Source organism: Lipotes vexillifer, unplaced genomic scaffold (assembly GCF_000442215.2).
Source record: "Lipotes vexillifer unplaced genomic scaffold, Lipotes_vexillifer_v1.1 scaffold1293, whole genome shotgun sequence".
NCBI lineage: Eukaryota > Metazoa > Chordata > Mammalia > Artiodactyla > Lipotidae > Lipotes > Lipotes vexillifer.
In genome coordinates, this window is record NW_006790911.1 from 1,698,553 (window position 1) to 1,716,327 (window position 17,775).

The window sequence follows — 17,775 nt, forward strand, 5'->3', positions numbered from 1 at the left end:
ACTACAGCTCAGGAAGTCTGACTGACGTCAGGGTCTTTTCCTAACATCTTGCCACATAAAAGTAGGGAACAGTAAAATCTCTGGGCTTTCAGGAAGGAAAAGATATGGACAGCCAAGATGTGACTTTAGTTGTTGTTGTTTTCTAGGCCATATTTTAGATCTAAAATATAACGAAATACAAAGTGCCATTATGGTTGTTTTTACTTCATCAGTATTGGGGGAATCTGCAAATTGGGTTGGACTGAACATTTGAGTTGAATGGAAATTATCTCTATTTTTATTAGGAGTGAGTCTGAGAGGTTCGCTGATAAAATGGAGAACAGCTGCTCACTTCTGAGAACTAACCACAGCCCACAATCAAGCCTGATAAGAAATCAGAAAAGAATTAACTTACTTTGAGCAAACGTGTCATAAGTTCATAAGGTAGAGATGAAGCTACCAGCAGAAAGTGGACAAAATGCATGTGTGGGAAACAAATTGACTCCAGCTTCAAAATCTAAGGAGAGATATATGTCAATATCAGTAAATGGAGAGAGAGCTGTACACTATGAGCAGAAAGCCAAGAGAATGAGTGATAAAATTAAACATTCATTAGGCAAGTGGAGGAAATGATCAAAACAACCACCAAAGAACAGTAAAGTCTAAATCTGTCATTTTTTTTTCTTCCGGTGATATGTTGACATTATTGAAACCTTGCATCAGTATTTTCTAAAACTAGATCTCTTGGGTTAGACAGTAAAGAATTATGGCAGTTGGTCTTCCAAAGAGAGGTGCCATTGTCTGAGAGAGGAATTCAGTATGCCAAGAAAAGAAATGGAACTGCTGGGGTATGATGTAAGAAAACTACCAGAGAGTTCTAGTAATGTAAATGTGAGCACTTACTGTTTCAAAGCCTGTAGTTCTTAGTATGTAAAAATGAAATAATAGTTCAAAGCACTATTTTGAGAAATAAAGAGATAATTGGCAAAAGGCCTCAGAAATAATAATGGCTAAATAAACTGTTGCTATTAATTTGTTCCAAGCATGCTTTCTTAAGCTTTCCCGTACGGTTAGAGGCATATGGTTTAAATAAGGAAAATTATAGCAAAATACCGTACAGGAGTAAAAGGATCTCAAAGTCTGTCAAGAAGAAATTAAGAAGTTGAAGAATTTGCCCAGAATTGCTTAGCTAGTAGAACTGGCCGAAAACCAGGCCAGTTTCATTCCAAAGCTCCTGCTTTTTCCTCTGTCCCATTCTGCTTCTATAAATGAGCTGATCTGTAAGCAAAGGAAAGGTGATAATTACATTTATAATTTGCTTTGCTTTCAAGTTTCAGGTTTAAACCGTAGTACCTCTGTCCTAGTAGGTGTACACTGTTGCAGAGCCAGAATGTAGCTTAAATACTTGGGTCCTTCCCTCTCTTTCTGCACTGGTCAGAGGCATGAGATGTATATGGTATAGAGCCCAGCATACGCTCACCATGAATCCATGACCCGGGGCTACTGCTAGTCCCTGGTCCCAGCTCCAGCCTGACCCCAGCCCCCAGCTCAGCCTAATGTGAACCTCTTCCCTGTAGTGAGGACACTTTGCATGATACTTCGGGATCCAAATGCAGGAGGTAAAATTACTATTTCAAAGCCAGGTGGGGAAACACCTGAGCAGATACTGGACTTGCTGAAAAGGAATTTTTTTGGGACTTTTCTTCCCCCAATTGTGGGAATGATATGTGGGAGGAGAAAATATTCAAGTAAATATGGTATGGTGGAGAGAGTCGGTAATATGAGCCTGGTGTCTCAAGGGAAAGGTCTTACTTTTGTGGCCCCTGGGCAAGAATTAACCCATCATTTTTTTTCCACGTTTCTGCCTCCCAGACTTGGCTGGAATCCTGGACAGAGGACGCTTTTAACCCCTCCACCTCCTCCTCTGCTCCTTGCCCGGGGCTTGTGTGTTGCTGTGATATAGGGTAGCCTCCCTGCCCCGTGTCTGTCCCTATGTAGGACTGTAGGAGGCCAGCTCTAGTGAATAGATAGGTAAGGACCAAGTGTGCGTTCCAGCATTTGAACTAATCCTGCCAGTGTCAATAAGGAGAAGCGTAAAGTTCCCCGGATGTGGCCCAAGTCAGTTTACGTAGTCTAGGGGTGTGAATTAAAGCCCGGGGTTTAATGACTAATTAAAGTCGCTCAAAGCCCCTGAGCTGTGTGTGCAGGGTCACACATGAGAGCTGGTATCCGAGGGCAGTGGAGACTCGCATGAGCTGCACATGTGGCCAGTGGAAATGAATTCTCAATTCCGCTCCACAGCACGTGACTTCCTATTTCTGTAAGGTACTTCCAAGGGACTTCCTCTGTAAAATCAGCCAGAGTCCCAGAAGGTTTCATTCAGCGCTGGCGCTGAGTTTCCTTCCAACCCGGGACAAAAGTTTTCCCTGAGATACGATGTTAGTTTCTCTTCTTTCTCTTTTCTTTGCCATTGCCAGCATGCAAGGATCTTGTGGCTCCCCTGCGTGATAGGAAGCTGAATACACTGGTGCAGATCTCAGTAATCCACCCAGAGGAGCAGGGTCTGACAAGATACTCCAGCACGGAAATTGTGGAGGTGAGCATGCTGTGTGCCTGATTTACTCTCGCTCTCTCTCAGTCTCTCTCTGGATTTGAGCAAACAGCTGAAATACTTTAGATTCTGGCTTGCAGCTATGCTAGGTTGCAGTCCTCCGGTCATTTAGGAAAGCATACCTGAGGTTACTAAGCATGCATTTGTAACTTACCAGAATAAACAAGTGGGGAAAGAACTTGCCTTTTTTATAAAAGACCTATTTTTCTTTAGTAAATAGAAGGAAAATCCGCACTCTGGATCTTTGAACAGAGTACTAAATAGGGGGGAAATATATATATATATATATATATATATATATATATCTTTGCTCCCAGAGTCCACCTCCTGAATTTGGGATGATTTGTTGTCTATTCAGGTATTCCACAGATGCAGGGCACATCAAGTTGATTGTGGAGCTTTAATCCGCTGCTCCTGAGGCTGCTGGGAGAGATTTCCCTTCCTCTTCTTTGTTCTCACAGCTCCCAGGCTTCAGCTCTGTTTTTGGCCCCACCTCTGCAGGTTGGTCGCCTGAGGGCGTCTGTTCTTCCCTCAGACAGGACGGGGTTAAAGGAAATATATATATATATATATATATATATATATATATATATATAAATTTTAAATTAAATGGAATGAATATTTCTTTGAGGGGCAAAAAAGAAAGTTGTAAATTACCTAGAGGCGTTTTTAACCTAAGTGTTTTTGCCCTTTTCATTTTTTCCTGTATTCTTCAGATTGTCTGTGGAAGCTTCTTATTCTCTGCCTTTCGTGCATGTCAGAAGCTTCATATTCTCTGCCTTTCGTGTGTGTCTTTTTAAAGTATGATGTTTTTCAAAGAAAGGTGGATAATTAACTTGAGACACTGTAATGTTTCTAGGCAAAAGGTGTAAATATTATTCATCCGTTGAGAGATTTCCTATTTACATTTATTGTTGCTAATATAACACTCAAAATGTGTTGGGAGGAAACTTGTTATTGTGTTGGACCAGATTCAAAAGAGGAAGTGTTTCCCTTTTGATTATTTTGTTCTCATCACATATTTCACAGCCTTAGTGAATGAGAGATACTTATTCTCTGGGACTAAAGAAAATGTTCTCTACACTCCTTAAGCTTTGCTTTTCTTCGACTTGGGAACCCTTTCTGTTTTGAACAAGGAGTTTCTCTGCAGGAGTCTAAGTTGCCTACCCCAGACCTGGCTTGCTCAGTGCCATTGGTGGAAAAAATGATTCAGACGAAACTCCATTCATTTCTCTAATGGGAATGACCCAGATCCTACACGTAGCCCTGACTCTGTCCTTGGGAAACTTTAGGTTCCAATGCTGGTATCATTTGTAGTTAATGCTGTGGTTGAATAAACAAAAATAGTCTTATTCACTCAAGGAAAACTAAAATTGGAAAATTGTTCATTTATATGAAAACGATTTTCAAGCATTATTTCAACTTGATTATTTAAAAACTATTGTCAAAACTTAAAAGAAATTATTTATTTTGACACATTTATTTGAACATACATAGCTGTTGTTAACTGTTTCATTCACTGTGTGTTCCAGAGCATCTAATACTGTGCCAAACAAAAAGCAGTATTTGTTGAATAAAAGGAAGATTGAATGCATAAATGAATAACTTCAGCTTCCAGAAACTTCCAGAAACAACTGACTTACAGAACTCTAGCAAATATCTCCATGATATTCAGCACTATGCATATTTAAATATAGATATAAAATTTAATGTTGGATGTCAGCTCTCTAAAAAGGAATTCTGAGGCATGGAAAAACCCTGTGCACTGCATCCTGAGCTAGTAATTTCATAGCCCCGAATGCATCATATTTAGTTTCTTTCATTAGTTTCCAAATCAGTCTGAGAAAAAGAATACAGCTGAACATCTAAAAACAAATGGACGCTATCAGAGCATGGCTTTCAATTGAATCATTACAGAAAGGAAATAAAGGGACAGCATATGATTGCCAAATGGTTCTTGATGAGAAAAGAGCTTCATTTTAATTTGATCAGTCAATATCTCAGGTTATTTGCATAAATCACAGGTTATGTCCATTGCATGTATTCTAAATGGACTGACAACTGACCCTAAAGAAGGGTGCTGCATATAATGAAAATAAATTGTTTTTCAAGATGCTTAGCAGCTCTGACAATGATGCAGGGCATTTACTATCAACAGCTCTATCAGTACTTTGGGGCCCTGGGCCGTGTTCCTGTGGCCATCATTTGGCAATTCAGATATCTCTTCTAATAGAACCACTTCCTAGAAAAGCAGACCCAGACACTTGCTGCTTTCTCATGTGTCACTGCATGCTGCTGACTGCTGCCTTATTGAATCAAAGTTGTCTGCTTGTGCTGTTACAGGGAACAAGAGACCCACTGTTCTTGACTGGTGTCACATTCCCATCTGAGTATCCCATCTATGAGGAGACCAAAATAAAACTAACAGTCTATGATGTCAAGGATAAGTCTTATGACACTGTAAGTACTTGTACTTATTTCTTTCTTTGGGAAAAGCAGTAGGCTTTTCCAAACCATTGGGTTTTTGATATAACTGGCATTTTTCGAAGAGGGGCTTTGTACTGTGTTTATGGTTGTCTTATGTTTATAGTTTGCTGGGATTTCTTTCAAATTCATGTGGCTTAGTGCCATACTGGCAACTGGTTAGGAGCAAAAGCTTTCAGAACCATTTTTCCTCTTTTTCAGGGAGGCTGGCTGGATGTCTTGGTTTACATTTTTGTTGTTATGCTTTAGGAGTTGTTGAAGGAGTAGCACCGTGAGCAGAAAGCAAGTGGAAGAGATTAAATAATGTTTCAGAACTTTCTAGATATTGTCATTATTCTAAAATGGGGTTGATAAAGTATCTGCTTTCAAAATTTATTCTTTTATGTACTGAATAAGAGAAACTCCCTCTGTTCTTCTGATGTTGTCTGTGGGACCAAAGCAAACAGAGGAGGAAGTAACCGTCAGCATGAGGCAGAAGCTTTCATTGGCCTGGTTACAGGAAGGTCACGTCAAGTCCTGATGGCCTTTTGTCCTAGGCTGTTCCTACTGGGTCTGACTTTTCCTCCGCTTGAATCAGTGGGTTCAAGTGAGACCGTTAGGTACCCAGCCACTGCCTCTGGAGCCCACTCTGAAAATCCCTGGACAAGAGAGAATGTTATTGATAGGTGTTGAGAAGGGGATAGTTTAGCCCTCTTCTTTAAATCTCTCCCATCAGCATGAATTTTTGTCTGTTTTCAAGGCTGGGTGAGCTGTGGGAGTATTGATGGTCCACAATGAAGTATAAGCCAGGAAACACTTTGAAGGCAGGTAGACCAGTAGGTTCTGGGAGAATTCTGCTTGAGGCTATGGGGTGCTGCCCGGCTTGGAGAGTCACACACACACCTGGTTGAGGAGAAATGCACCTTTCAGCTCTGCCCTCACTAGGCATTTCTGTCTCGCTCATGAGTCTCTCTTTCCTTTTCATTCTTTACCCCGAAACATGTAACATAGGTAGATGGTGGGTATATGTAACAGAGAAAAAAATCTTCCACATCGAAGGCACTTCTACTCAGCCCCAGAAAAGTTCATGTCTTCAAAACTGCAGAAGAAATGCCCAATGAAATGCACAGCACATATGTAGTATAGAAACAGTGATGGCGGTCAGGTAGAGCGGTTGAGAAGGCAGACTGTCTGGTTCCCGTTCCACTCTGTGACTCTGGGAGAATTGATCCTCATTTATATTTACCTGGTGGGGGCAAAGGGGGTGTTGTAAGGATTAAATAAGCTAATATATGAAACATATTTAGAAGACTTAACAGCTACAGATTCCTAAGTGCAAGTTTATTATTGCTGTAGTTATTGTTTTGGCTACTGCCTTGTGGTCTCTCATAAATAGTAAAAATCAAATAAAAGAATATTAACCAAAGGCTTTTCCCATATTTACTAACTTTGTTTTTTCTTAAGTAGTCCTACACTTATTATTTCTGACTTCTTTGAAGAAAAGTGGAAGATAAAAAAATATATATGTATTTTTAACATCTTTATTGGAGTATAATTGCTTTACATGGTTGTGTCAGTTTCTGCTGTATAACAAAGTGAATCAGCTATACGTATACGATGCAAGAGGGAGTGGATATGGGGATATATGTATACGATAAAAATATTTTAAGAGACAAACATTGGGGTTAAAGCTAGCAACTAAAAAAATATATTAATATTTGCCAGGGGGTTTTGTTTTTACCCTTTCTATTCCTTTTCCTTGATTTTTGAGGTGACAAAGAAAAGGAGTAGACTGTGATTGGGATATCTGGACCGAAGACTATGCACAAAACTTACAGCATGACTGTTTTTTTTTTTTTTTTTCTTTTGCCTTCTGCCAAGAACAGAGGGAAATGGGAGGAAAAAAATCATAAAATTAGGAAAAAGGGAGATATGGTTCAAATGGATGGGGGGAGGAGGTGACGCAACTGTGCAGAGAAGTAATAAGCAGGGAAGTGATCAGGGTGACAGGGAAAGCAAAGCAGAAACTATGGGATTTTATGTTTTTTCCAAGCACATGGTCAAATTCAGTGCTCCCAAAGGTCCCAAGGTATAGACAGGATGGAGGATATGGAAGGGCCAGACTTATAGAAGCACTGTGCTACAGAGATGAAAATGTTGAGCTCTTGGGTTGGTTAAGTCCTTAGAGATATCAGAGTTAGAAATATTTAATACCAAAGGTGCTTCTATCCCCTTCAGTCTGCCTCATTTAAAGTGTTACGTATGTTAACGCTCTAGGGATAGTTAGCTTACTCATTAATTATGCTTTTTATGGGCTTCTATTCTGAAAACTCATTAATTAGGGTCTTTTAAAGACTTTCTCCCTTGATCCAGAGGTTTTATCACATAAAAGCACTGAACAAACTGGAATCCCTGCTGTGAAAGAAGACTTGTGAAATTTGAACATACTTAAGAAATGCAGCCAGCTTTCATTTACCAAGTGCTGTTAACTAAAGCATAACTTATTCCTTAAAATAACTAACAGTTCTGGTGATGGAAGTGTAAATAGAGACACAGTTCATTAATATGCTAATAGTCTCCATGGACATGTAGTCTTATCCTGGCACCTTTTCTCCTTTTTTTGTCTTAATTTTTATTGGGGTATAGTTGATTGAAAATGTTGTGTTAGTTTCTGCTGTATAGCAAAGTGAATCAGTTATACATATAGCCACTCTTTTTTAGAGTCCCATATAGGTCATTACAGAGTATTGAGAAGAGCTCCCTGTGTTATGCAGTAGGTTCTTATTAGTTATCTATGATGTTATCTATGTTATATATAGTAGTATATATATAGTAGTATGTATGTGTCAATCGCAATCTCCCCCCCCTTTTCTCCCCCAGTAACCTTAGGTTTGTTTTCTATATCTGTGACTCTGTTTCTGTTTTGTAAATAAGTTCATTTGTATCACTTTTTTGGGTTCCACATACAAGTGATACCATATGATATTTGTCTTTATCTGACTCACTTCACTCAGTATGACAATCTCTAGGTCCATCCATGTTGCTGCAAATGACATTATTCCGTTCTTTTTCATGGCTGGCACCATTCCTCTTCTTTCTTAAGGCTTGTTTGTTTTTGGTGTGGAGGTGGATGCAGAAGTGAAGGAGGTGGCAAGTGGTTTTAAAGTACAGTTTAGACTATGGGCATTTAAGAACCTAATTATTTTAAGATCATAATACTTTTAAGGATTAAGAAATGAAATTATGAATATTTACGTGTTTTGGAAAATCAACAAATTACGTGCATGTATTTAAAAGAAGTTTAAATATTTGATCTTAGTAAACCATTGATCATATTAGAACAGGACAATGAGATACTCTCTATTGGCTGAATACTAAATAATGGAGCTAGCTGACTAAGTTCCTTGTCTTTTTCTATTGAGTTTATTATTACTTGGAATTAGCCGGTCAGATAAATGCGTTACTTTGCCATCTCACGTTTGTTTACATACATATTAAAATTGGAAGTTTTGAAAGGGATAAGATAACCTTCCATCGGCGCCCTTGATGCGGCGATTATCTAGAAACTTGTTTTCGTACTCCTCTAAACAACTTAAGCCGAGATTGTCTTTCTTAATAACTTCAGCAGAAATGCAATCAGTCATTGTAAAGAATGAAAAGAGTCTAACTGCTGATTCAGAATGCCTCTTGTTTCCCCCTGTTTAGCTTATAGGAGAGAGTCCCATGTCCAATAGACACTGAACATTTCTCAGGTGAGAATCTATGTCCTAAGACATTTTTTACCACCAATAAGTAACAACTCCCCATTTGTACCTTTCAGAAAAAGTGACCTTATCTAGATTGGATGTAAATTTATGTTTTTTAATTTATTTTTATTTTGGGGGGCCACACAGTGCAGCACATGGGATCTTAGTTCTCTGACCAGGGACTGAATGCCTGCCCCCTGCCGTGGGAGCACAGGGTCTTAACCACTGGACCTCCAGGGAAGTCCCCTGGATGTAAATGCATTGTATTTTGTGTGTTATATGTCCAAGGAAGTTTAGTACTAGTACAATTCCCTAGGCAGAATTATCCAGTTCAGTTTTTATGTTTTTCAATGGAAAATAAAACCATTTTCTATTTAGTATACTTTGGCTTGGCTTGATTTTCTCCATTGACTTCTTACAAATTTAAGTCTAACTATACTTGTTGAGACAAATTCTGTGGCTGGCCTTCCACTCTACCTGGAAGATATGGTGAACTGGGTAAGGAAAAGGAAATTAAGATTACTGATCACTAAGTATATACCAAGCACTATGTTTAATTTTCAGTTTCTTCTTTAATCTCCATAAAACTTCTTTGATGGATGAAGTATCATTATGCCCATTTTAAAGATGAAGCAATTGGGATTCTAAAAACTTAAGTAGGTCAAGTCAAAGATCCTTTATTTTTTCCATGCTATACTATGGTACGTACATAGTTGACAGGATTTCTCTCATTTTTCACTCCCACAATATGATATTTTTTACTTCAACTGATACTTTAAAAGCATTCTTCATTTGGAGCCTAGAAATTAGTTAATTGAGAAAAAAATGTCACTAATCAAATAGAGGAAAAAAAACTCATATCCAAACATTTTAAGCACTTAAATTCTGTGTGTATAACTAACTGCAGATGTCTGAAAAACTTTTGTAATGGAGTGACCAGGTACTATTCATGAAAACATAGCTGTTACTGCCTGTTGTGAGATGGCTAGATTTATGTCTCATACTTTTGCTTTCTTTTTCCTTTTCCCCTGGCCTTATTTTTCCTTTTTCTTTTATGTGTGCTGCATGGTCCTCTCAGCCTCTTCATTCACTCAGCCTTGGCCGTTTGGAATGCTCGCCTTTACGTTTTGACATAGTTTGCAAGGGGAGTTGCCAATTCCATACGGAAGTAGATCAGAGTTCTAACATGTTGCCGCCCTTCATAAGTAACTTCTCTTCCTTTCTACCTGTTGATAAGTTGTATATGTTTACAAAGAGCATATTTATATTTTATTGAAGCATAATTTACATACAGTAAAAGGGACAGATCTTAAGCGTTCGCTTCGATGAGTCTGACAATGCATATGACCACGTGGCCTTTACCCAAGGCAAGATGTAAAATGTTTTCGTCCTTCCAGAAGGTTCCCTTGTATCCCTTCGCAATCAGTTGCCACGCCCCACACCCTGTAAGGCAATCGCTTTCCCATATCTAGCGACATATATTCGTTTTGCTTATTAAAATTTATGTGAATGATATCACATAGTGTGCACTGTCTTGTATCTGGTGTTTTCTGTTCAACATAAATGTTTTTGAGATTCATTCATGTTGCTCGGTGACTTGCTTACTGAATGGTATTCTGTTGTAGTCATACACCACAATTTACGTATTCATTCTCATACTGATGGACATTTAATTGCTTTCAGCTTTTAACAACAATGACTAAGTCTCTGTGAACATTTGAGTGCAAGTATTTGTTTGAAATTGTCCTTTTATTCTGAGGGGTAAATACCGAGGAGTATAATAGTTACATCATAGGTCAGATACCTGTTTAAGTTTCCTAGAAACTATTCTTCAGAATTATTTGCAACTTTATTCCCCTCCTCTTAGTAGTTCATGGGAGTTCTAGTTACTGCACAAGTGAAGATACTGTCAATCTTCTTCACTTAGCATTCTAGCAGATATGAAGAGGTATCTCGTTGTGGTTTTAATTTGCATTTTCCTGGTGACTAGTTATGTTGAGCAGGTTTTCCTGTGCTTATTGGCCACTCATCTGTTGTTGTGTTTTTCTTTTAATGAAGTGTCTGTTCAAGTCTTTTGCCTATGTAAAATAATTGGTTGTCTTCTTATTGTTATTTCTAAGAATTCTTCATATTTTGTGGATACGGGTGCTTTTGTTAGACATCTGTGTTACGGTTTTCTGTGAGTCTTTGGCCTGCCTAATAATTTCCTTAATGATGTATTTTATTGATCAGAAATTTTAAATCCTGATTAAGTCTGTTTTTCATGCATAGTCAGTGCTTTTGTGCCCTATGGAATCTCCCTAACCTCAGGCCAGGAGAATATTCTCCAGTGTTTTCCTCCAAAATATTTATAGTTCTAGCCTTTACAGTTAGGTTTAAGCTCCATGTCAAATTATTTTTTGTAATAGGAATAAGGTGGGGATTAAAGTTATTTTCTCTTATGTAGATATCTAGTTATTTCAGCATCATTTGTTAAAAATACTTTTTTCTCCACTGAATTTAGTTGGCACCTTGACTGGAAAATCAGTGTCTACTGATACATGTGGGTCTGCTTCTGGATGCTCTGTTTTGTTCCATTGATCTGTTTGTCTAGCTCCATGACAATAACATGATTTTTGTTGCTTCATAATAAGTCCTGAAATCTGGTAGTTTAAATCCTTTATCTTTACCAGCTTGTTCTTTTTATCGAGGTGGTTGTTTTTGTTTTTGCCAATTTGAAAGCCCTTTTTCTTTCCATATAAATTTTAGAACAACTTGTCAGTTACTTTAAAATACCTGTTGGGATTTTGACTGGAATTGTACTGAATCTATAGATCAGTTTGGAGAGATGGACATCTTAATGACATTGAGTCTCGTGATCTATAAATATGATATGGATATCATTCCATTTATTTAGGTCTTTAAACTTTTATGAGCAATGTATTTGTGCTCAGTATATAAGTCATAATATTTTTTAGACTTATTTCTAGGTATATGATTTTTTATGCTAGTATAGAAGGTATTATTTTAAAAGTACAGTTTTTAATTGTTGTTTGCTAATAGGTAGAGTTATAATCATTTCTTTATATTGACTTGTAGCCAAGGCTGCAGCCTTGCTAAATTCACATATTAGTTCTAAAGGATTTTTTCATGGGTTCCATAGAGTTTTGTAAAATACACAATTACGTTATCTGCGAATAATGAAATATTTATGTTTCCCTTTCCAATCATTGTGCATTGTATTTTTCCTTATTGCACTGGCTAGGTAGGACATTTAATACAGTATTGATAGAAGTGGTAACAGTGGAAATCCTGGTTTTGTTTCCAAATTTAAGGAGAAAGTGTTAACATATCACCGTTAAGTAGGATCTTAACCGTAAGTTTTTCACAGATGCCTTTTTATCAGATTGAGGAATTTCCCTTCTATCTATAATTTTCTGTGTATTTTTTTTTTATCATGAATGGTGTTGGATTGAGTCAAACTATATTTTTCTGGTATGTGTTGAGATGCTGAAATGTTTTTCTTATTTATTCTGTTAGTGTAATGAATTACTTTAGTTTTGTATGTTAAACCAACCTTAGATTCCTGGAGCAATTTTTTTTCTTTAATTCACTGCTCTCCCACCTCTTTGCCAAGCTTCAGCCTAGTATGTGGGGGAATCAACCTCTGCTCCTCAGCCCTGGCCTTAGAGAAAGCCCTGTGTACCTTAGCAGTGAATCTCACTGCTCTTTTGCCCCGCCCCCCCATCCTTCATTGGAATACCCTCCTGCATGATGTGACATGCCATGGGAAAAAGTAAGTGGATGGGTGAGACTCAGGCTGTGGCTAGGGCTCCTAGGGATTCAGATTTCTCATGCCAGGTCACATGGGCTCATTATAGAAATTCATTACAAGTTCAGCTGGTTTCTATGGAAGATCCTCTACTTCCTGCTGCTCAGCCAAGGATGACACCAGCCCTGGGCATTTCTTCCTCTACTAAGGGTCTGTCACCATCTGGATTTCATTTCCTTTTGGTTTATTTATACCCTCAGTTTTCTGATAAGTTTAACAAAAGGTATGATTTGGTGGCATATATGACCTCTTCTCAGTGTAACAATGGGAGTGACAATCTCTTGCAACTTTTTACATCTTAACCAGAAGCAGAAGTGCTACTTATTTAACACCTTCCCTTTAGCATTTATGCTGCTGTCTGTATATCTGCATTTCCATCTCTTCCTTTAATTTCCTCTTCTCTGTAGTTACATATCAAGTGCATTCCATTCTACCCTGCTCTTTACATTGTTTTCCCTTTTCTCACGTATCCCAGTTCTTTCTTTGTGCCACTGTCCTCTGCATGGGCACAGTACTTGCTCTACATCATCTGTTCAGAGATTTTTGTTCTTTGTTTTTGTTTGGATTCACACAATAGAGAAAAGGATATTCATCAATACCTCCTCACTTTCCAGAAGAAAATGTTGTTTGCATGGAGAAAGACTGGCTCTTAGACAATAACATAAGAAAACGAATTTACTCATGAAGCAAAACAGGCTTCTTACAAATTTCTGGGGGCCATAGCAGAGTGGCTGCTTGACCGTGAGGTAGCCACATCCTTATTTTATGGAGATCAGCAGAACTGTAGTTTCAGTGTTTTCACCCTTGACTGTCTTCATATGTGTGAGTTATGGAAACATTGTTTAACCTAGCTTAAAAAAGAAAAGAGAAAACAAACCTAAATAAAACGTTAATTAATAAAAGAAAAAAATCATTTGCTTTTTTACAATTAAAGTAGAAATGCTTAGTTAAGGCCATTTCCCATTCTCTTTCCAAAACAGGGTAACTGTATTCATGTTCATCAAAAACAGAGAGAAGCTTAGTGTACCCTGTATTCCCTGATGGAATACTGAGATTGGTGGGGATTAGTGATCCTCGTAATATTTAAAGAGTTCTTCCAAGTTTAGAAGTAGGGTCAAAAAATTGAGCAGAGTGTTTGACGAGCCAGTCCCCAGGAAAAAAAGAAAATCAAATGACCAAGAAACATAAAAAGTGTTCTAATTGTATTTCCTTGGAATCACAGATTAAACGAGCAATGTGATCATCAATTTTTGCTGATAAACTGGCAAAAAATTTAAAGACCGGTGCTGGCAGGAATGTGGGAAAAGTGCCCTTTCGTACAGTGCTGACTGAATGTAAACTATTACAACTTAAAAAACAAAAAAATCTGCCAGCATCTAGTCACATGAAAGGCAAGTGTACGTTTTGATTTAGCAATGTTACTGTTAGCTGTCAACCTCTTAGACGTAGAGCCACGAGTACTTAAGGATATATGGAGAAGAATGTTTGAGCATTACTGTGAAAAATTAGAGGGAAAGTGTGAATAAATTCTGGTGTATCCTTATTAGGGCTATTATGAAGCCTTAGAAAAGAACGATTAACTAATTGGAGCTCTAACAGTAGACTTGGAAGTAGATCCACAGGTATTGCATACTTGGGAAAAGCACGATACAGAAAATAATGTATAATAGAATACCACTTTTTGAAAACGAACAGTAAAAAATGCCTTTATACATGTATGTGTGTTGTGTTTATAGTTAAGCAATATATAATTGTAGATGACTGTTGAGTACGTAGAAAAGTATAAGAGAATAAATGCAGTGCATGGAATGGGGGAGAAGAGGAGGGGATAATGAAAGGAAAAGAAAGAAAGGAAACAGGAGAGCGTGAAATAAAATGATAGTGTGATCAAACAATCCCGCTCGCGGAGTTTCTGAAGATAAAATAAAAGAAATGTCACTTTAAAAGGTAAGTGTCATTTATATTGCTTCCACGCAAAATACATTGTCCTCAGAGAAATGTCACTTTTGCACCCTCAAGATTCAAAGCAGGAGGGCTGTCAGTAGCCTGGATGGGAGGGAACCGCTACAAACAAGTGGCCACCTATAGGAATGCTGGCAGGTGCGGGGCAGCGCCTGGGGAGATGGCAGACCCGAGGGACCTACCGTGGGGGGGATCATCTGTAGGGAATGAAGGCAGTAGCTGAAAACCTCAGCAAGGCCAGTCAGAGCAAAAGAGGAAGAAGATGGTCATCATTTGCATTACTTGATGAAGCCCTGGGAACTCCCTGAAATAACTAGGGGAACTTGTAGGGGACTCAAGGATCTGAGATCACAAGTTGGAGCTCCGTCTTCCAGTGCTGTTGTAGTCAGTAAACTGGATAATGAATTCATGCTTCCAAGTAGATTTAGGAGCATTTATTTATTTATTTATTTTACCTGCTAACACCAGTCAAATGATCTGATAACTTCCCACTGGGATTTGTGAGTCTAACTTGGACCCTGAACTGAGAGAGAGTTTATTTCTGCTTCCCGTTATGGCCCTCTGAGATATTGACCTCATTCTGATAGTTTACAAGCATCTGCGGGTTGTTAGCATTTTTCCAGCGGCTTAGGCTGTGAGCGCCTGGCTGGCCAACTCTGTCTCATTCATGCAGCGGCCTTCTTGGCACAGCTGTGAGGGCAGGTGGAAGCGTAGGGAACATCCTGTCTGATGGGGTGGATCCCTGAACAGCCCGACCGTGGGCACAGAGGACGTGTGTCTTGCATTGGCTTCCCGTTCCTGCTTGGTTTTGCAAAGCCGAAATGTGATATGTTGCCAAAACATTTCTTCTGATTAGAAAGGGGCAGAAACTAGTGATTTAAAAGGTTAGTGTGCTATACAGCTCAGAATAGCTTTTAATTACCTTGAGTTTATATATGCAGCACAGTGGGAACAAAGGGAAATTCTAAAGAAACCTAGGCTTTCTTTAGAGTCATTTGAAGGGAATGATAATTACAGCTAGGTTCCAGCTGGTATTTAAGTTCACGTGAAAAGTATTTTTAAACGTACGGGGAAAAGTCATGTGTATCTACCAAGGCAGAAGATGAGGCCCCATTCTGAAAAAAGTTGAGGGACATCTGGTTGCACGTCACAAAGATTTTCTTCTCGAGTTGCTATGAGCCGGATTACTCAGGTTTCATGGCAGTAAGTCAAGCTATCTTTTAAGATGTGCCCCTTGAGGATGGAGCTAAATGCTGAGGGGGCAGATGTCCTAAGGAATTCAGTGTGTGAGTTCACAGAGGTACTGGTCTTTCAGACAAACCTGGGTAATAGTTTTTAACCAGGAGGGAGAGAGCAGCTCTTGGAAGACACTATCAAGATTTGTTTAATCAGAAGGGGTCTCTGAGGATATTTAAACTTTTAAATAATATACTGATAATTTTTTAAACTGCCGTTTTTTTGTTTGTTTTGAAAAGGGCACTGATAGTCACCTTAGCATGTTGGAATGTGGGAAAGCAGTTTCCCAAGAAAACCTTAATTGGATAGGACTTAAGTGTAAACAAGAGCTCACCCACCTCCCCCCACCCCCCACCCCCCGCCTGCCCACACTCAGGGAATTTGGAGCATGTGTTATGGCTACAACATTTGCTTTTCATTCCTAAGTTTAAATCGAGGCACAGTGAAATGTGCATAGCAGCTTGCTGTGGCCTCCAAGCAACAAAGAAACTGAGGGCTCATATTAGAAACTCTGGACGCGTGCTTGTGTCTTCATACCTACATACATAACAGTTTTAAATATGAGTGTGTACACGGAGTAGAATTCACAAATTTGGATTTATGCACATTAGGTAAGTCTTTAAAGTTGAAATTCCAGGATCAAGTTCATTTGTTGCCATGCAAGGCCAAAAATATGCTTAGGGCAATGTTAATATTCAGAGAAATGTTCTATTTGTAAAGAGAACCTTTTCAGTTAGTGTAGGCTTAAAGGCAGAAGGATGTCTTTCGAATTCTGTTTTATTGTCTTCCCCATTCTGCTTTCCCCAGCACACACACGTGCTTCCCCTTGGTATTAGCGTCATCGACTTTGAACTTGCAATCTAAACAAGTATCTGAAAAAAGACAATACCAAACTGGAGATGAATTATTGAATTGTTATAAGAGACCATAAGAGGCATTTGAAAACCACACCAGTGGGTGCAAGAGCGAGGTTTCTGAATGCCATTATGGGAAAATCAGGTTCACACAGTGTTGGAAACAAGCGAAGCAAGGACATTTTCAAACTTGGGATCAAGGATACAATTCTCTGTCCCCTCAAGGATCCTTTCCCAATCGTGATGCCACATTGAGAATAAAGAACATCAAGTTTAGAATCAGAAGCTCTAATCTAAAATCTGCTACTTAGTTGTGTGGCTTTAGACAAGTTATCTTTTTCGGGTCTCAGTTTCCCCACCTCTGAAATGGAAACCATAATACTTGCTCTGTCTACTGCTGAAAGGAAAAGAGGCTAACACATGTAAAAGTGCTTTGAAAACTAAAAATACAGTAGAAATGCAGGTATCATCATTGTTTACTGCAGATATTATTCTTGTACTGAGGGCATTCTTTCCCGAGTGACACTAGTGTATTTCCAAGAGAAGGGTTAGTGGTTTCCTGGTATCAGACTCCTCAAGGTTGACCATGTTTCCAGTGAATTGATCAGTCTGGATATCTTGTCTGTGTTCTCATGAGATGATTTGTGGCTGGGTGCTGAGCCTATGCTGGTATACCAGACCTGTTTCACTTTGAAACAAGTGACTAGCAATGAATAAGAATCAACTTTCTCTGTTCTTATTTTAATATTTCATTAACCTGATACTCTGTATTCTGACACTCCAATATTCATTTCTTGAGCATTTCTTTACAAAAAGGGAGAAAAACAGCGAAAGATAATGCAAGGCATGTCCACATTTTTCATTATAAGAGTCATTTTGATACCAGACTCTCATCTTCTGACTTGGGTTACAAGGGACATTGTGTCTATGGGTCTGTCTTCTGAAACCACACATGAGAAAGAATGAGAGGAAAAAAAGCCTCTTCTTTAAGATTCACTTTTCAAATCATACGTATACAGATGGGCTGACCAGTGAATCACCCTGTACCTCTTTTTCACTCTTGCAACTCTGAGTCATCATCCAGTTTGATTTTTTTTTTTTTTTTTTTTTTGG

General features: G+C 38.6%; 1 protein-coding gene across 1 annotated transcript in view; it reads left to right on the forward strand.

Moving 5' to 3' along the window:
- The window catches only part of INPP4B (inositol polyphosphate-4-phosphatase type II B), a 352,372-nt gene that overhangs the window by 29,847 nt on the left and 304,750 nt on the right, over positions 1–17,775 (forward strand). The window contains exons 3-4 of the mRNA XM_007464000.1: positions 2,457–2,575; positions 4,934–5,050. Of these exons, the coding sequence (XP_007464062.1) occupies positions 2,457–2,575; positions 4,934–5,050 (236 nt within the window). The remainder of the gene's footprint in view (positions 1–2,456; positions 2,576–4,933; positions 5,051–17,775) is intronic.